This window comes from Chelonoidis abingdonii, chromosome 1, assembly GCF_003597395.2.
Source record: "Chelonoidis abingdonii isolate Lonesome George chromosome 1, CheloAbing_2.0, whole genome shotgun sequence".
Lineage (NCBI taxonomy): Eukaryota > Metazoa > Chordata > Testudines > Testudinidae > Chelonoidis > Chelonoidis abingdonii.
In genome coordinates this window covers 326,667,502-326,688,297 of record NC_133769.1, presented here as the reverse complement: position 1 = coordinate 326,688,297, position 20,796 = coordinate 326,667,502, and the positions used below count along the sequence as shown (strand labels likewise).

Genomic DNA, 20,796 nt, shown 5'->3' with positions numbered 1-20,796 from the left:
GATGGTAGCTTTGGACCATGGACGCAAACAATCGATTTCGTGATCCCACTGTGGACGCGCTAAACCGATTTTATTAGATCTGTTTTGTAATATTGGTTTAAGCTACTTCGAAATAATCGTGCAGTGTAGACATACCCTGGGTCTCACACAGCCAAAAGAGCTGGAATGTCTTAGCTTGATGCAGGTTTAGAAGCTGCAGTTGATGGCCAATTTAAGCTAACCACATAATTAATCTCGGGTTTGCCACGTGATATCCTGATTCCGTTACTTACCAAGTTATCAAAATCTCCACTGCGAGTTTGAGTGATTTCTATAAAAGTATCATTAGAGCCTAATGGTTTTTTACTTGTCATTAATTGCAGGATCAAGTAGATACCCTCACCTTCCAGAGCCATTCTCTAAGGGACAAGGCAAAGCGATTTGAAGAGGCTTTAAAGAAAAACACTGAAGAGCAACTAGAGGTAGCTGACAATCTTAATATACATTTTAAAAACAGCAGGACGTGCTTGTAAATATGCCCACATTTGCACTGATAGGTTATTAGCAAAGGAAATCTCAACTTAAATGGGCCCAAACCAAAGCTCTGGATCCTGAGCTTTGTAATGGGGGTTGGAATCTAAGTGTGGCTCTGGATACAAAGATCTCTCACTCTCTCTAATTGTTGGGTCATTATCCATCCATTTCTGGTTTTGCTTCATTTTGTCTATTTCTCACTTGCATCCTGCCTCTACAGTTCTGTTTCTTGGGATTTTTCTCTGGCTCCCTCTGTTACTTTTTAGTACCCTCTAATCCTCTCTCTCTTCTCCCCTCTGTGGTGTTTCTCCTTCCTCTTCACATCTTTTCCTATGAATGTGCCTCTCCTCCTCCCCCTGCTGGGATTCTTTGCTGTCCATCCTCATTTTTCCTGTAATGGACTGTCTGCCCTGGGGATATCAAAGGAGAAGTTTATTCCATCAACATCCTGTTCAAAATACAACAAAGCGATAAAATCCCTAAAGCTGGTGGTCGAAATGAAGCCCATTATTAGCAGACACTATGGGAAATTGGACCCAATGAAGACCATTTTCTAACCTTGTGCCTCACATACCTTTTGAGAATTCAAAACTCTCCCCTTTCTACTGCATTGGAACTTTCCCTGGGCTAGACTGAGGTCAGCGCCTGCTTCTTTCCACCAGAGCAGCACAAAACAACTGGGGTATACTGGTGAACTTGCCCTCTTAGAGCAAAATGTGTGTAAAGGGCCAGATTCTGTTCTGAGTTACACTGCTGCAAATCCAGAGTAGTGACACCAGCGACAGTGGAGTGAGTTGTACCATCGTAAAGCCAAAGTAACTGAAGTTGTTGGTGTTAGGCCACGTCTACACTATGTGCGAAAATCGATTTTAGATACGCAATTTCAGCTACGAGAATAGCGTAGCTGAAATCGAATATCTAAAATCAATTTACTTACCCGTCTTCACCGCACGGGATCGATGTGCACGGCTCACCATGTCGATTCCGGAACTCCGTTTGTTTTGGTGGAGTTCCGGAATCGATCTAAGCGCGCTCTGGGATCGATATATCCCGTCCAGATCAGACGTGATATATCGATCCCCGAGCAATCGATTTTAACGAGCCGATACGGCGCGTAGTCTAGACGGGGTGTTACTCTGAATTCTGTTCAGTGTAACTGAGAAAAAAATGTGGGCCAATACTGCTTTGGTAAATGGAACCTTAGCCTCCTAACTTCAGAAGTACTAAGCTGGAATGAGGAGTATCTTTGTGTCCTGATTCACTGTCTTTCTCCCCTCTGGGAGTTTAATCTTTATGACTAGTTTACCTGTTTTGCCACACACATCACAGACAGAGTGATCCGCTATTGTTCTAACCTGCAAACACCCAGCCCCAGTCTCCAAACTTTGTTGCTATTTCACACTTGTGCTCTTCTCCAGAAAGAGTAAAGCTCCTCACAGACAGAAACAATTCTATATATTATGAGATTTAGCAGTGGGTCGGGTTGTGGGTGCTGAGCAACATTCGGACCTCTTTCACCTACTGCAAGTACCTCCCCCATCTTGTCTCTCTTATGAAATTAGGTATACAGCTAAAATGATTGAATGGTGATAGTGGGTAACATTTTCAAAACAGCCCGTGATTTTGGAGTCTGCATCCCCTTGACTTTCATGGGAGCTAGGCTCTAAATCAGTTGGGTGCTTGGGAACATTTTACCAAGCGGCTAACTACGTGATTACGGTTGGAAGACTTAGATTTCACTGTCATCCTTCTTTTCCTAGGTTGCACTAGCTCCATATCAGCACTTAGAAGAAGATATGTATAGCCTAAAGCAGGTTTTGGAAATGAAGAATCAGCTAATTCATCAACAGGAAAAGAGGATCATGGAACTGGAAAAGCTGGTCAGTTATCATTTTCCCCTTACAAAACAGGAAGCTAGGAAGCTAGGAGCTAAATTGGAGTGGAGGAGGCCGGGACTGGAAAAACACAATGAAGGGATCCCAGAGGGCTAAATACTGTTTTCTGCCCCCTGTCGTCTCCTGTGAAGTGTCCCAGTTTTTCATTTGGAAATGGAGAGTGGGAAGGGAGTGCTTCTTTTTATCTACTTCCCCACCGGCCTCCTTCCTCCCCCATGACATCTCACAAAACCTCTCCATGGCTCCCCGTGTTGGTCTCTCTGGTTTTCACTTTGAAATCTGCTCCGCCTGCAGGGGAGGTTAGGTAGGGGAGGAGACAGTGGAGGAGGGGGGCCGATGTAATACCTGCATCCCTATAACTAAGTATGGGGCACCAGCTGTCCCCTGCCTCCGGAGTCAGGAGTAGGGGCAGCCAACAAGGCGGGAGCAATATGAGTGGAAGAATGAGACACTTATGCCTTGTGGCTCCTTAATTCAGTAATCGGTGTGAAGTCTTGCCTCAGTAGTGTAAATTAGCAAGGGGCGACCAGAAATCCCAGGTTAGGGTCACCTGCGAGCTCCCCACCATACAGATAACAGTACTTCCAAGCCACTCCATTCTCCCTCTCTTTGTGTTTTGGTCTCCCCAGGTATGAACTTTTCAGTTAACCAGGAGTTACGTTTTCATTGTAAAGTGGAGCCATTTTGTGAGACTTGGCCTGTGTGAACTACAGTAGGCTTCTACCGCAGTGACAGGATGAGCCATTGCCACAGTGGGGCAGCCGGGCTGGCTGCTTTAGCACAGCACTTAGCAAGCTTTGTTTCTGTTTATGGGGAAGTTTGGGAACCCAGTTGATTACTTTGTTGAACTGTCCAACTGCTGGTGTGAACGGATATAGAGTGAAATAGCTCTTCACAGCTGAGACTTCTTAACAGCACCGTGTAACATGCTGCTTCCTTAAGCTAGAGCAGAATGGGGAAACAGCTGATAAGTTACATTCACTGGCCTTGGTGGTCTCCAGTCATTCTGATTGTGCTACTTCTCAACCATGCCAGGCAGTAGGATTCTACTTCCACTATGGATGTGATTTATATAACTCTGTTACAGGAGGTCTAAATGTAGGGGGGTGACCGCAGCAGATGTCAGGGGATCATGACTCCCCTGCCCTTTGGGAGGGAGAACTCAGACACGTGTTAGGGAGGTTCTGTGGGGGGAGCAGAAGGTCCAGTATGGATAAAAGGGGCACTAGTGTGGGAAAGGTTGAGAATCACCACCCTGTGACTCAAAACATTGTACCTAACTCACCACTGGCTCACTTCAGTGCCATACCAGTGTGACATGCTGGTAAGGCATTTACAACCTAAAATCACATCTGCAGCCAGAATAATCTACCTTCCTTTGACAATGATTATTAGCTGTTACCATAAGGAAAGTAGAGCTTCTTCCTAGGGATTAAAATCCAAATTTCCCTGCATTAAGTGCTGCTATTGCTGCAAACTCAACAAGCCCTCTCTTGTTGCAGGCTGAAAAAAATACAATATTGGAAGAAAAAATTCAAGTGCTGCAACAGCAGAATGAAGACATGAGAGTCAGGATTGATCAAAATACCGTTGTGACAAGGTTTGTACAGATCCTTGTAAACCATCTGAGTTTTACAGGAAACAGTAAAATTACAACTATCCATGGCTAACAGCCGCTTCAGAAGTAGTAAAACTAAGCATATTTCCCCCCTTGAAACTTATTTTAATTCCCATCTGCTTATTTTAGCGTAAAGGAGGTTGGCTACATCTCATGTTACATTAAGCTCCCAGCCTCATCACTGAGAACAAAAGTCCCAATTGCCTCTGAGTTCTGAGTCAACGCCGCACTATTAGTCAGCAGCTAGTGGATGCGGGAGAGCTATTAGTTTGAACATAATATACCAACTATGCTCGTGGCCTCACTGTACCTAAGGCTGCTTTAGCATTTTTTATATTATATTATATTATATTATATTATATTATATTATATTATATTATATTGCACTAGAACCTTTTGTGCTAGGCGCCGTATAAACAGAGAACAAAAAGACAATCTCTGCCCCAAAAAGCTTACAATCTAAGTGTAAGACACCAGACAACAGATGGCTACAGAGAGACGGGGGAGTGCAAGGAAACAGTGAGACAATACTGATAGGCTGAGGGCCGAGCACACCAACAACCTAACCACTGTCAAGTTTTTTGTAGACATTATGGCAAAATAAATGGTATCACATCTTGACCATTTCCAGTCGAGGTTAACACTCAATGTCAATTAGATACAATTATTTTCTACAAATATTTGCAGAAAGGACGCTGCTACATTTAAAGAGTGTTTCTCCTTAGTGGATGGATTTCCTTATGGATCTTAACTTCAGGAGTCCCCTAATATGAACCAAAGCTTCTTGAACTTGACATTTAAAAGCAAATATGCCCCATCAGCATTCATCTAGGACTGTGGTTTTCAACCTGTGGTCACAGACTCCTACAGGTCTGCAGACTGTCTAAGATTTCCAAAGGAGTCCACACCTCTATTTGAAAATTTTTAGGGGTCCACAAATGAAAAAAGGTTGAAAACCACGGCTATAGGAGATAGGTTCCTACAGTCACTAATAGGTGTTGTGTTTTGTTTCTTTTATATACATTTCTCAGTGTGGGGAATGTTGAGGATCCTGAACTTAGATCTCCGTGGAAAGTCAACTTTAAAGCAAATCATTTTTCAGGATTGTTACATGGGTATAGGGAGAGGTTAATATCAGAATTTTTATACAGAGGCAATGAATGACATCCAGTAATTTGTCTCCAACAGTGGTTAATGCCTGATGGTTCAGAGGAAGACATAAAACTCCCACAATTCATCCCGTTATATATGAGGTGAAATGTCTTCATGCCCTCAGTTGGTGGTCGGGTTGAACAACAGATGGGAGTATAGCCCATATCATTTTATCTCAGCTAGTGTAACAGCAGGGACTGTTCTCATTCACAGAAATGTGTAATCATTTAAAATAATCTATGATGTTGCTTACCTTCTTCAACAAAGGCTCTGTCCAGTCCACAGCGTAAACCTCTAAAAGGCACATAGCTTAGCCCTGCACTAGGCCAGCTCTAGAAAGCCATCTGCCACTCAAGGGGGTAACACAAGCCAAACCCTCAGTTCTGCAGTGTACAGGAGTGGAGCAGCTAAGGCAGGTTGGTGGGCTCATGCACTGAGCGATCTAAGATCAAGTAGTGAGCAGTACCCAAGCTCCCTCTTCCTCTGCCGCCTTCTGGGCAGATGCAGAGAATATGAGTGACCCGTGCTGCTTGGCCTCATTAGGAAGGAGAGAGGCAGCCCCACACTGAGATGGGGACATGAAAAGAACTATATACAGGGGTATTGCATAACTGCAGGGGTGGGGTTTCCTGATGCCCAGTCAGATGGTGTGGTGTGGGGCTCCCACAGTGGAAGGCGGGAATCAATGTATCATAGAATCATAGAATATCAGGGCTGGAAGGGACCTCAGGAGGTCATCTAGTCCAACGTCCTTCTCAAAGCAGGACCAATCCTCAACTAACTCATCCTAGCCAGGGCTTTGTCAAGCCTGACCTTAAAAACTTCTAAGGAAGAAGATGCCACCACCTCCCTAGGTAACCCATTCTAGTGCTTCACCACCCTCCTAGTAAAAATGTTTTTCCTAATATCCAACCTAAACCTTCCCCACTGCAACTTGAGACCATTACTCCTTGTTCTGTCATCTGGTACCACTGAGAACAGTCTAGATCCATCCTCTTTGGAACCCTCTTTCAGGTAGTGGAAAGCAGCTGTCGAATCCCCCCTCATTCTTCTCTTCTGCAGACTAAACAATCCCTGTTCCCTCAGCCTCTCTTCATAAGTCATGTGTTCCAGCCCCCTAATCATTTTTGTTGCCCTCTGCTGGACGCTTTCCAGTTTTTCCATATCCTTCTTGTTGTATGGGGCCCAAAACTGGACACAGTACTCCAGATGAGGCCTCACCAGTGTTGAATAGAGGGGAATGATCATGTCCTTTGATCTGCTGGCAGTGCCCCTACTTATACAGCCCAAAATGCTGTTAGCCTTCTTGGCAACAAGAGCACACTGTTGACTCATATCCAGCTTCTCATCCACTGTAACCCCTAGGTCCTTATCTTCAGCGTACAGTAGATAGCGTACAGGAGATAATATTTGATTCTAACCTTTCTACATCCTCCTCCTCCTTCTCAAGAACTCCAGGGGATTTAGCAATCAGAGGGGAGGGCTGGGCTCCCAAGGGTGAAGAATGGCTTTGTGGTTAAATTGCTGGTGATCCACGTTCAGTTCCCAGCTCTGCCATAGACTCCTGTGTGGTGTTGGGTAAATCACTTAACCTCTCTATGCCTTTGATTCCCATCTATAGAATGGGACTAGTAATCCTTCCTTCCCCCACTCTGTTTCTGTCCTAGCTTTGTAGACTGTGAGCTCTCTGCTGATACAGTGACTAGTACGACGGAGTCCTGATCTCGGTTGGGGTCTCTAGATGCTACAAGAATAACAACAGGTCTCTTTTCCATAGCACCCATGACAAATCCTACCTGAAAAATGGAAAAGAGTTGGTTGGGGTATGTGTCTTCATAGGCAGCGTGTGTATCATTAATGTGCAATCACTTTGCATCTGCTCATAAGCCATCAACCTCAAATCAGCACTGATGAAGTTTGCAGATGACACAAAAATTGGGGAAGTGGTAAATAATGAAGAGGACAGGTCACTGATTCAGTACAGTCTGGATCAGTCAGTAAGCTGGGTGCAAGCACACAATATGCATTTTAATACGGCTAACTCCAAATGTATACAGTTAGGAACAAAGAACATAGGTCCTACTTACACAATGGGGGCCTTTGTCCTGGAAAGCAGTGACTCTGGAAAGGATTTCTGGGTTGTGGTGGATAATCAGCTGAACGTGAGCTCCCACTGTGATACTGTGGCCAAAAGAGCTAAGGCAATCCTGGGATGCATAAACAGGGGAATCATGACTAGGACTGGAGAGGTTATTTTACCTCTGGATTTGGCACTGGTGCAACTGCTGCTGGAATTCTGCATCCAGTTCTAGTGCACACAGGTCAAGAAGGAAGGTGATAAATTGGAGAAGGTTCAGAGAAGATCCATGAGAATGATTGAAGGATTAGAAACCATCCCTTATAGTGATAGACTCAAAGAGCTCATCAGTCTATTTAGCCTAACAAAAGGAAGGACTTGATTACAGTCTATAAATACCTGCATGGAGAACAAATATTTAATAATGAGCTCTTCAGACTGGAAATGAGGTGTAAATTGTTAACAGTGAGAATAATTAACCACTGGAACAATTTACCAGGGTCCTGGTGGATTCTTCATCATTGGCTATTTTTAAATCAAGATTGGCTATTTTTCTCAAAGATCTGCACTGGAAATTATTTTGGGGAGGTTCTATGGCCTGTGCCGTGCAGGAGGTCAGACTTGATGGTCACAGTGGACCCTTCTGGCCTTGGAATCTATGATTGTGTGAATAAAATTACACAGGTAAGGCTGGCCTAACGTGTCCACGCATGTGGCAGGGTTGCTGGAGTGTTTGCCAGCACACAGGCAGCAGGAGCACTGTATTCTACCTAGGAGGGAAAAGCCGCCTCAATCTCCAGTGCAATGTGAAGCTTGTTTCTCCTTGGGTCTGGTTACATACATGACATCAGATGACACAGCATAAACTGCGATATCCTGACACAGCATGTGGGAGATTAAAACAAGCAGTGTAACAAGCGGGGGCTCTTTTCCCTAGCTGCATGCTAAAACAGGTTGTCTTCTGAGGACATGTTTGTATTGCACAGCCTATTCACGGGTGCTTGACTATGAAGGCACTTTCCTACCCCAATGTCTCTCTAAATTACCTGTAGGTTGTGCATGTAACTCATAGCCCTTCTCCCCGCCGCTAGCTGCAGTGTTTATTAGTGTCACAGAAGAGAGTGTGTTGGCTGACAGATTACCAAGTTCACTGGATATCACCCTGTATTGCTGGCAAGCAGTATTACATGTAAAAGAGGCTAATATGTTCTGAGGGCCTGATTCTCCAGCTGCTGCGTGCATATTTCTGCTTATGAGGGCAATCCTATTACCTTCACTGGCTTTGAGAATCATTCGTGGGAGTAAGAACTGTAGGGTTACCCCCTAAATGTGCTCAATGAGCATCCTGCTAAACTGTTCTCAGAAAACATGCAGGCACATACTGGTTGGTTGATGGCCTATCTGGGCTTGCACAAAAGCTTTGTGGCCCACATTGCTGTGTGGGGAGGGAAAGAGGAAAGTAATACAGTCTTTTAAGACAAATCAAACCTCCTCCCACAAGCAGGGTGCTGACCCTGAAAAAGGAGACGTGTCATAGACTCCATGAAGTCCCCTAAGAACTTGACTATTGCTATGGATTTTACATGGCAGGTCTCAAATACTACAGTGATGGGCATTAGTATTAAACCAATTCATAGGTAGTTCGCTATGTCTCCTTAGAAACACCCTCCTCTCCCAGCTCAGAGCTTACATGGAAGAGTTAGAAGAGAGTTGGGTAGAAATCTCTCCAAAAACGTTCAGTTTTATATTTAGTAGATTTTGTAAACATGAAGCCAAATTCATTCCTGGTGTAACTGAATAGAGCATGGGCAGCGCGTGAACCACCTGTTGGGGGAGGCTAGCCCCTGGTCCTGCCCCGCCCCTTCCAGAGCCTCGAGACCCCCACCGCGGCCCCGGCTGCCCTCCCCCAGCTTTCAACCGCCCAAGCACCCCTAGCCCCAGAGTGCCAGTCAGTGCAGCCTCAGTGCCCCCAGTGCCGGGCAGTGAGGCCCCAGCATCTCCATCGCCAGGTGGCGTGGCCACAGTACCCAGAGCACCTGGCGGGCAGCCCCAGTGCCCTGAGCCCCGGAGTGTCTGGTGGGTGGCCCGAGTACCCTCAGCCCCCGAGCGTCCGGCCCCAGTGCCCCCAGCCTGAGTGCCTGGCAGGCAGCCCGAGCACCCCAAGCCCTGGAGTGCCAGGTGGTCATCCCCTGCACCGGGCAGCCCAAGCACCAGCTGCAGGCACCCCAAATCCCCTGCCGTAGGCTGGCCCTCCCCAGCCCCAATCCTGGCCACAGAGGGAGAGCGGGAAGCAGGAAGGGCCTTGGGGCAGATCATGGGCAGGGCCATGCCTGGCTGTTTCGGGAGGCTCAGCCTTCCCTGGCCTGTGACATCCATGACATTGAGCTAAGTGGCCCATTGTGCACATTATCAGTGTTAGCTTGGCCACTCTAGAGACTGAAAATGTCCTATTTAGCCACAGAAGAGATGGCATGTTACATCCCAGTACCCAGTGCCCCACCAACATGGTTTAAGCCTGGCCTGAAGGGAGCATCAGTTTACTCTTCATGATCTTTTCATCCTGGCTGCATATGCTGCAATTGCCATCAAGGATACCAAGAAGAGCCAATAGTAATTAGAGGGAGTGTTTTGTTTTGCTGTATGGACACCTGTCCACTAGGAATCAGACTAATTTTATCCGTTGTTTCATGTGGCTCTCCAGACACCCATCGGATGGCAACAACTTTGAGTCACTCCCAACCTGGACCTAATCCAGACCCCGGGGACAAAGCCTTGAAAGGCTCCATGTCCCATAATGTACCCCTGAGTCATCCAGTCCTGTCCCTGTTTCTGTGATTCCTTGAAAATGTATTAGTTTTTGTGTTATATGGAGGAAAGTACACACTTCTAAAGTATTCAGAATAACTGATTTGCTTCATAACAAACTCAAGAGTGTTTGCCCTCACGCTCACATGCAGTACACATGGTGTGTAACTGACAGTAACTAGAAGACAGTGCCAGGAATTTTCTTTCAAGTTGTCAGGTTGTGTTAGGTCACTGTGCTCTGACTCAGCATCATGTGATGGAAACACTGTGCAGGTGTATTACCTGAAATACTCTGCTCAGCTTCATCGGGAGCAAACCACTGCTATGCCAGCCTGGCTCTGGTGTAAAACTGTCACAGGGGGTGACGTTAGCAGCTGTGTGGGGTAGTGGCCTCAGCAGCTGTCATATTTGCTTTAATGACAGTCCAGCACTGTTTAGCCTGGTGCATTATTTCCCTCTGCAGGCAGTTATTATTATTAACTGGTGCATTATTTCCCTCTGCAGGCAGTTATCTGAGGAAAATGCTAATCTACAAGAATATGTGGAGAAAGAAACCAAGGAAAAGAAGAGGTTAAGCAGGACTAATGAAGAGCTGCTTTGGAAGCTCCAGACAGCGGAGCCCATGAGCCCCGTTAAACTGTCTCCTGCGCCTATTTATCGCTGTTCATCGGGGCCTCCTACTCCCGCAAAAGTCAGCACAGTGCCCAGATGACTGCTGCACGCGGCTGCAGACGTTAACTGGGCTTTTACACATTTTTCCAATCCGCTGAATGTGATCATCCAAGAAAGTATTAACAACCATAGACACCCAGAGTTGGGTACTGCAAGCATGCTCTGTAGCTGCATATGTGTAAGCTAGGCAGTGTGCTATTAGCATGCCAGTAGAGAAGCTCCTGGTACGGGCGCACTGATGGCTTAGAGTAGTATAACCAGTGTAGTCTGAGGTGTAAACATTTTGCCATGGTTAGAGGTGAAGGAAAGAAAATACTACTACTAACGGGTCATCAAAGTGAACCTTTGCTGCAGTGGTTCAGGTTAGTTACAAACAGCTCACGTTTTGAATATCTATGTATGTATGTGTGTTTATATATATATATGTATTGTACCTATATAGGTGTATATATTGACACATACAACATATATGGAGTTGAAGATGTTCTGAATTGCATTTTTTTATATTATTAGATACACAACTAAGTGCTGATATATTTTCATGATGGTCAGCAGTTTTGTAACTTGTGCCTAAATATATAGCTAAATGAAATGCATTTCTGTCAAGCCTCCCAGGAATATTTCTACCCAAAATAGAAGAAAGTTACTTAGAAATAGAAGCGCCTTCCAAACTACCACCAAGTGGTACCACTGTATAACGTGAACACCAGCGACACTGAGATTCTGCCTTCAAAACAATCACCTTCATACTCAATGCCAGATAAGGTCACTCATTCCAGGCTCCAAATTTCAATTATTATTAGCATCACTGTTATGAGTGGATGTAGGATAGAGACCAAAACTCGGAGGGTGTTAGCATGTTCCATACAGTTTATTTGCTAGAGTGACTCCATTTTACTCTCTCAAATTCTAACTAGCCTTTTTTTTTTAACTGAACACTTCTGGAAGCACTCAGAATCGATAACAAATCCACTCCCACATTATTTTATTGCAAGTCCTAGAAAGAATTAAAAACAATATTTGCTGTGACCTTGACATTTGGCCCAAAGTGTTAACCCCCTAGTGGAATTTAGATCCAGTTTGCCTCAGGGTACAGGGGATCCTGCACATACTAGGCTAACGTTCGCCCTTGTTAATGGCCAGGAGAACCCCAGGGAAGATCTGTGGGGGCCGTATGGCTCTAACTGAGGCCAGAATTTTGTCCCTCACCATATATACCCATATATTTTGAGGCCAAACTACCTTAAACCTCCGCCTTCCAGACAAAATGCAAATAATCTTACGTTTCCCTGTTATATTAACGCCCCCCTTTGCTGCATCTGTTAACCATGCAGGTGTTGCAGCGGCAGCTTTCTGTGCTGTGCCTATCTAGACCAGCTGGAATGTCAAACCATACTGAGTGAGCATGCTGGTTTCCCGGGGCACAGCACCTCCACCAGCAGTTAGACTGAGAAGGGGTTAACAGTATTTGATCTGGCTCCTGGGTCCAGGTAGGGAACTGCACAAAGCCAGGCGAGGTCCTGTTGTCTTCGATGTTCTCTAAATGGGGGGTTCCAGCATTTGCATCAGATTTGTTTGGATTAGACTGTGCAAGCATTTGATGTAGCACAGCGGCAGGTTAGGCATGTGAGTCACCCACACAAAAGCAAAATGTTTTTTTTAAATGATGTGATGCTTCTGTTTTCAATTTGTGGCAAAGACCCAGCACATTTTCCTGCCTATTCACAGAGCGCACTGTGTGCTCCAGGATCTGACCAAGTTACAGCCAGGATGTAAATATGGGCAGAAAATATTCCAGGGTCATGAAGCAATTAGAAAGAGTTGTTGTCACAAGGCGTGTATACAGATAATGACTCGCATGGAAGTAGGCAGGAAGGCATTTACTCCAGCAAACATGCACGTTGTTTGCACTTGAAATACGCTTCAGCTTTCCTGTGATGTATTCAGAATGCTCAAGCTGCAGCTTAGGTACAGCCAGCTTCAATTTAAGTGGCTTTGGCCCATCCCAAGATGTAAAAAATTAGTTTAATTTTTTTTTTTTTAGAGAAATTTATTTTTATAGCAGTCTTGCATGATATTATGCTACTGAGTACATTGAACATCTTATTAGACTAGACCAGGCCATATTTGACTAACACTGTTGAAATACATTACTAGATTGTATGTGTTCAGCAAGTACACCCTGAAAGTAGGAGAGTTGTTAAAGAATAAAAACCACAATCACTGTCATTTTAGTCTCTTTCATACTGCACTTGCTAAATGCACAGGTACTCTGCAATACCGACGTCATTGTTATGTTCCAGTCTAGGGCAATGTGTTCTGTTACAGTACGAGTTGTTACCATGATGTTAATCTAAATTATCCCATGTGCGACTCACTGAAACGTTATACTGTCCTGATCTGAGCTGGCTGAGCCAGTCTGTTTTCCGTCATCATTTCTCTGTTTACGGTGCTTTACTCATCCTTTTGTCAGCTAAGCGCACATGCAATGGATGCTCCTAGCAATGAACTGGGAGTTGGGACTTTAGTGGTGGGTAGACTGGGCTGCTGGCGACCCCAACGTCAACAATATGGTGTCATTTCCATTCTCTCTGTCTTATAATAGTCACTTCCTGGTGTTTGATACTGGATGCTGATGCTTCCATTCATGTGACTACAGTTGGCTGTCCAGGGCTTCTCTTCCCCATTCCCTGTAGGGGGAAGCCACCCGGGGCTTCTCTTCTTGGTTCCCTGCGGGAGCGAGAGGAGCTGCCTGGGGCTTCCCCTCTCCCCGCCTGCTTCCTGCCAGAGCTGGACAGCCTTGTCAGTTTCACAGCTCAGCCATGAAACTGACAAGGCTGCCTAACTCCTGGCAGGGAGTGGTCAGGAGGGGGGGGCCCCTTGGCGCTTCTCCGTGGCTGCGAGCAGGGTCTGAAGCCTCCCACCCCAGCTTCTGGACCCGGCTGTCAGTCAAGAGCAGGGTCCAGCCACCCAGCCGAGCGGGGAGAACTTGGCTCTAGCTGCTCAGCTTTCTTGTCAATTTCAAGGCTCCTGCGGTAAAATTGACAGGAGAACCCACAGTAGATGTAAGGGATGCAGTGTCTGTCACCCTAATTACACCAACATGAGCCTTACACCTCTTGTGGGGGTGAAGTTATTATGTTGGTGTAGTAGGGCACTTACATCAGTGGAAGGAAGGCTGTAGTGTAGACACTGACCTTATTAGGTTGACATAAGCTGCCTTATGTTGACTTAACTGTGTAGTGTAGACCAGCCCTCAGCAGCAGTATACCACAGTGAGCCGTTCCCTGATCAGTAGTAAGCATAGCTCCCTCCAGTATTAGCCATAAACCGAGCTTTCTTAAATGGCAGTGGAGAACACTGCCACTCTGTCATATAATCTTGTTTCCTGACCTAGCACCCTCCTCTTTCTCTGGCCACACTTCCACTTACAAACGCTAACATCTGCTGGCATGAAGGGTTGGTAAGGGAGATGTAACTGTCTGGTGCAAGAATGGCATTGAAGTGAATGCAGTGCGAGCCAAACCTGTTTTCCTTGTGTACCACATTTCCCACTAAAATTTCAGTGAGACTCATAGGTGCACTAGGAAGCTAGTACCCAGGTCTGTAGGTTGAGGAAAAGATTTTGTTTTTGGGACCTAGGTTTGTTTACTGGCTGAACTTCAGGCACCAGCACATTTGTGGCTGACTTGGCTGATCTTTCATCTACCATTGTTAGGGTATTGGTTGAAATGACAGGAAATGTACTGGCATCTGGATAGGATTTAAAAAGCAGACGCAACAGGATTTTGATAACTCATCACTATCTATTCAAACGAGAAGTCAGTGGGGGCCTGTCCTCTACACCAAGCCACAAGAAAAGAGCAAATATGTTAGGGAGGAAATTTACACCAGTGCAAAGAAGCAGCAGCTCAGAGCCCTGTAAACTCATGTAAGACCATGGAGGAGCTATTGGGTGAAGAAGGAACAAGGACAGTCCTGCTGTATAGGAGGTCATTATGCACAGTGAAAATGGGGGTGCCTAGAGATATCTGACTACATGGATTCAGTGATCCTAACAACCCTATTTTAGTCCTTGAGTTTAAGTAGCAGCCACAATGGGGCACTGCTACAGATCCACAGATTGCCTGTGGGCTGGGTTGGTAAAATGCATCGCCTCTAACACCGCAACACAGGCTTTTTTCAGGAGAGATGAATTTCACCCTGTTACAGCAGCATTTCCTGATGCTGTGAGTGCAGGTCTGCAGAAGACACTTGGGGAGGATTACAGGTTATTGGGTGAATTTATCTAGATTTTGCAGCCAATGTAAATAGCAGGATTTTCAAGCACATAACTATGGTGCATAATGTGGCCTAGACAGTAACAATGTGGGAATTCACTTTCAAAACAAATGTTATTAAATTATAGCAAAACAGCAGCAGGCTAGCAAAGCATTGTGATTGTAGCTGGAGTTCTCACCCTGTCAGTGCATGCTCTTGACGTTGGGTAGTATGGGGCTGTTCATGCATTGTGCCTCAGTACCTGAACAGTAAATGTTCCACTTAAAATAAACCCTACTGGCTAGTGAGGGCTGAATAAGGATTGTGTGGAGAGGGATTATCTTTTACAAGGCAAGTGCTCCTGAGACTTAATTATGGAGGAACCCTATTGATTCCTCCGCTTGCTCTTCTCATTAACCCACACTGTGAGACTACAAAGTAAAAGCTGCCAAACCATTCTTTGATTTATTCAGCCCTGTACCCACTAATCATTAGTTTCTGCATCTCTCAAAGGGCTACAGAGTGTATACTTTTCCTCCACAGCAACTATCCATAAAGACAGCTATTAAGCTACTAAAAGTGATTTTATTTTTATACTGGAAGCCGTCCAATAGAAAATGAAATAACAATTTTACAGTAAAGGAACCAAAATACACACCTGAACTTCAGTGGGCTTTGTGGATGCTCAGCAGTTCTGCTAATCAGTTTAACTTAAATGTGGGTTTTACTAACTTTAGGCATCCAGGGTTGAACATTTTGGCCTAAGTTTTTAATTCAATGCACATAATTATGGCTGTACTATAAACCTCTGTAAAGCCACATTTTATAATGGAAAAGCCTTTAACTATGGAAGGATAAAATAAATTCCGCTTTTCCTCCACCTCCACTGCAAACTCAAACAGTCCAGTAGCTAAACCAGAATTACCTTCACTTCTATAGTTCACTAGGTCCCGCTTTCATTAATGTGACTAAGCCACAGGGCTGGCATCTGAAATTAGGTTCTGTCCACATGTTGGTGGTAGGTTCAGAAGCCAGGTTTTGGTTCAGTCCAGTTCTAGGACATAGCAAGGGGAAACTGGCAAGAGTAGTCAGATTGCTTCTAGTCATAGCACATCTCTTTAGCACCAAATTCATGACTGGTTTATGACTAGCATTCTACTTTAGTTTTCATTTAGTTTGTAAGTGCTGAGCAAGTGAAATGATCAGTGTTGGGCTCAGCGATGGATAGGGCGGGGGCGGGGAGGGGTTCAACATTGGTGGCACAGGGCCTGTAAGTAGCACACTTTATGTGATTATTCTTCCACTCCCTTTCCCTTATAGAGATGACTCAGCCAGGCAGGTCAATGATACTTGATTATTGGTATTATCTTTTAGATAGCAAAAGGATGTAGGTGACATATCCACAGGGAGTAATTACTCCTGGGGACCATTGCTCTATAAAAATAATTAAAAAAAAACCAGTCACAATTGCTCTATAAAAAGACAACTGCAAGCTTATTTGGAGGCATGGCCTTACGCGTATTTATTATTTCTACTGCAACAGCACCCAAAGGACCCTATCAGATTGAAGGCTCCATTGTAGTTGCTGTACAAACACAAACTAAGCCCTGGCCTCTGCCCCAAGAATGGTCCCTGGAAAGAGTTTTTAAACAGCCCATCCACCCCAACCACCTTCAAATTCCTCCCACCCAACAAATGTCTTCCTCAGCAAGAATGAGCAAGTGAAGCAAGGCCTCCTTGAGACCATAGCCAGCTGGTGGGCAGTCTCACTTAGGGCTTGTCTATACTTCTGGCTAAATCAGCATGGCTCCCAGCGATGCAGTGGTGTTGATTTAGCGGGTCTGATAAAGACAAGCTAAGTTGATGGCAGAACGCTCTCTCATTGATGTCTATACTCCACCTCCCTGAGCGGGAGAGCATCTTCTGTTGACACAGTGTGGTGTAGACAATGCTGTCAGTCGACCTAAGTCCCCTCAACTTCAGTCCCATAACTTAGGTCGTCTGACAGCTTTAGTGTACACCAGCCCTTAGAGGCAAGTGAAGAAAAAGAGAGAAAACAAATTTTTTTTGTCTCTTTTTTCTTCATATCTATCTGTGGGACATGAGCAGTGTTTGAATTCTTGCAACTAAGAAATCTGCATAAATCAAATCAGTAGATAAGTTCCTGCATTTCACTGAAATAATTTGCTTACAATAAATCAGCAGGTACCTAATGGTTAAGTTCATTTTTTGGTGAGAAAAAAAACAAACAAACAAAATCAGGTATTTTATGTCTCTGCACTGATTGCATTTGTGTCCCATGGACACACTGGGGATCCTTCTGTAAAGTTTTTCCCACACAGTAGGAGTTCTGTAGTCTGATTTAATATGTGGTTAATGAATTACAGGAAAAGTTTGTATTATTTCTGTTATGATGTATAGATGAGTGTAATATATTCCTGATAATAAATTCATGCTCCAGCATAAATATGGATGGAAGCATGCAAACTGGTGTGTTGTTGTGTTTTCTTTATGGCTGTGTATGTGTGGCTGTGGCGGGGGGTGGGGAAATAGGTCTGGTTGAATAGGTTACATGACTGCATTTCCCATGCTATAAATTAAATTCAAATCTTAACATAAGAACATAAAACGGCTGTACCAGATCAGACCAAAGGTCCATCTAGCCCAGTATCCTGTCAACCAACAGTGGCCAATACCAGGTGCCCCAGAGGGAGTGAACCTAACAGGCAATGATCAAGTGATCTCTCTCCTGCCATCCATCTCCATCCGCTGATGAACAGAGGCTAGGGACACCATTCTTTACCCATCCTCGCTAATAGCCATTTATGGACTTAACCACCATGAATTTATCTTAATGCTAAATTTCGCCGAAGTCTAAATTCAGTAAATATATTTTCCTTATTCTTGATCCTCTCCTGAAATTAGGAACTGCACAAGTGAAAGAGATGGGTGGCCCTCAAGAGACATGGATCCTGGGCAAGATAATGGAGCAGCTGATATGTCAAGTGACAAAGAATTAAAGGAGGGTAATGTAATTAATGCCAATCAGCATGAGTTTATGGAAAATAGAGCCTGTAAAAGTAACTTGATTTCTGGTTTGATGAGATTACTAGTTTGGTTGATAAAGGTAAGCATGTTGATGGAATATACTTAGATTTCTGTAAGACATTTAACACATGATATTTTAATTAAAAAACTAGAAAGATATACAATTAAGATGGCATACATTATGTGGATTACAAGATGTCTAACTGATAGATCTCACAATGTAATTGACAACAGGGAATCATCATTGAACAGACGTGTTTCCAGTTGGATCCTGCAGGGGTCGATTCTTGGCCCTAGGTTAGTTTACATTTTTAATAAATGACCTGGAAGGAAACAGTCATCACTGATAACATTTGCCGGTGACACAAACATTGGGAGCATGGTAAATTATGAAGAGGATATGTCACTGATACCACATAATCTGGATCATTTGAGTGCAAGGAAACAATATGCATTTTAATATGGCTAAATATAAATGTATACCTCTAGGAACAAAGAATGTAGGCCATACTTACATGATGGGAGATTCTCCTGGGAAGCAGTGACTCTGAAAAAGATTGATGGATAACCAGCTGAACATGAGCTGCCAGTGCCATGCTGTGGCCAGAAGTGCTAATGCAATCCTGGGATGCATAAACAGGAGAATCTTGAGAAGTAGAGAGGTTATTTTACCTCTGGATGTGGCACTAGAGTGACCACTGCTGGAATACTGTGCTCAGTTCTGGTGCCCATACTTCAGGAAGGATGCTGGTAAATTGGAGCTTGTTCAGAGGTGAGCCAGGAGAATGATGAAAAAATTAGAAACCATTCCTTGTAGTGATAGACTCAAGGAGCTCAACCTATTTAGCTTAATAGAATAGTTACGGAATGACTTGATCACAATCTGTATCTACCTATATGGGGAACAACTACTTTTCAGTCTCACAGAAAATGATCCAATGGCTGGAAGGTGAAGTTAGGCTGGAAATATGTTGTATATTTTTAGCAGTGAGAGTAATTAACCACTGGAAGAACTTACACAAGGTCCTGGTGGATTCTCCATCACTGCCAATTTTCAGATCAAGATGGGATGGTTTTTTTTTTAAAAGTTTAGACTTCCTGGGACATATCCGTTATCTAGCAGGATCAAACTTTTAGACAATATGACATATTCCCAATGCTAATTCTCCTGTAGTTTGCTAGTGCAAAGAAACACATGGGGAGCCTGCACCGATTGGACTCAGTCACCTCTAGTTAGGATTGCTTGACACTTATCATCATAAGAAAGACCGTTTTCGCTTATAACTTTGCTGAACAACCATTTCAGGCTGTAATTTTGCATGCCCAATTGGCTGCCTCCGGATGAAATTCTTTGAAAATGTCAGCAAAACTGCTCAGCCATTTCAGACGGAGATTAGGGGAAAATATGTTGCTTGCACATGTTAAAAAAAATTCATACAATCTTTTCATTGAGATGCTCTAGCACCTCTGTGCACTGAAATTTGGCAGTGGTGCTGGGGATGTGCCTTTTGCATTCCCTGTGAAAATCTGCCAGAATGTACCCAATTTATAAGTCTCTGAACGTCTGTTTTCACAAATTTGGTAGCGACTTGTTAGCAAGGAGGAAGGCCTAGTGAGGAAGAGAGATTGGGATGATGAGGTGAGGGGGCAGGGATGTGGGATTGAGAGGGACGGGATAGAAGAGGGCAGGGAGAGACTGGGACTAGGACAGGCTGGAGGGACTAGCAGCAGAAGGGTCTATAACCACTACAGTACAATCCCATAGCTTGGAACAGAACCCAGTGGTCCTGCACCCCTCTCCTCCTGTTAGCAAATACTTATGACAGTCACTGGCAAAGTGCATGTCTCATCCTGCCTCTAAGGCAGCATTTCTCAACTGCGGCCACTGTGGCCACATGTGGCCACCAGGGGCTGTTCTTGCAGTCATAGCTTCCTGGGCTCTAATTTGGGGGTGGGGAAAGGCAAAGTAGTGGCCCCGCCCCCTCCCTGGTGCTCCTGGATGCACCGCCTTGGTTTTTATTGCTGAGGCCACCAGTAGGATTTGGGTCTTGCCCCTGCCCCCTCTGGAGAAACCTGGGCACAACGCTGGTGGAGCAGGCAGCAGGTAAATTTCCCACCTTCCCAGGGGCTTTGGGGCTCAGACTTCGGGCTTCAGTCCCAGGCTCTGGTCGCACAGCTTTGGGCTCTGTCCCTGGGCCCCATCCTCCAGCCTCAAGGCTGTGGGCTCTGGCCACAGGGCTTTCTGCTGCCTCCATCCAGGGCTTAATTTGTCCCCAAACTTGCCAGAGCTGTGTAAGTCTGCTGTGAAAAGTGATACTTGTATGTTTGTTAATATCGCTTTTCAAAACAGACTTGCTAGCTACTAATAAATAAATTACAATGATTTGGATCTGTCTATGTGCATATTTATGGTTTTCTGAAAGCTAAGTATTTTAGGGATAAGTGTGAGAATGACCACCAGCAAGAATGGGTGGCTGCACTCTGAGGCCACCAAATAATTTGTCCTGAGTCCCTCTTCTCTAAAGGATGACAAGCAGGGCTCTCAATTAATCAGAGTTAACACAAGCAATTAAACAAAACAAAACAAATAAACTAGATTTTTAAAAAGTCGTGATTGAGCACAGTTTTGATCGCACTGTTAATGCATACCAATTTAAATTTATTTTAAATATTTTGGATATTTTTCTACATTTTTCAAATATATTGATTTCAACTGAAACACAAAATAAAAAGTGAACAATGAACACTTTATATTA

General features: G+C 44.5%; 1 protein-coding gene across 1 annotated transcript in view; it reads left to right on the top strand.

Annotated features, from left to right (window-relative positions):
* MTUS2 (microtubule associated scaffold protein 2) overlaps positions 1-14,742 on the top strand; it is a 545,841-nt gene extending 531,099 nt beyond the window's left edge. Inside the window, exons 15-18 of the mRNA XM_075065972.1 lie at positions 363-461; positions 2,274-2,393; positions 3,911-4,008; positions 10,565-14,742. Of these exons, the coding sequence (XP_074922073.1) occupies positions 363-461; positions 2,274-2,393; positions 3,911-4,008; positions 10,565-10,772 (525 nt within the window). The 3' untranslated portion in view covers positions 10,773-14,742. The remainder of the gene's footprint in view (positions 1-362; positions 462-2,273; positions 2,394-3,910; positions 4,009-10,564) is intronic.
* Positions 14,743-20,796: the final 6,054 nt, after the last annotated feature.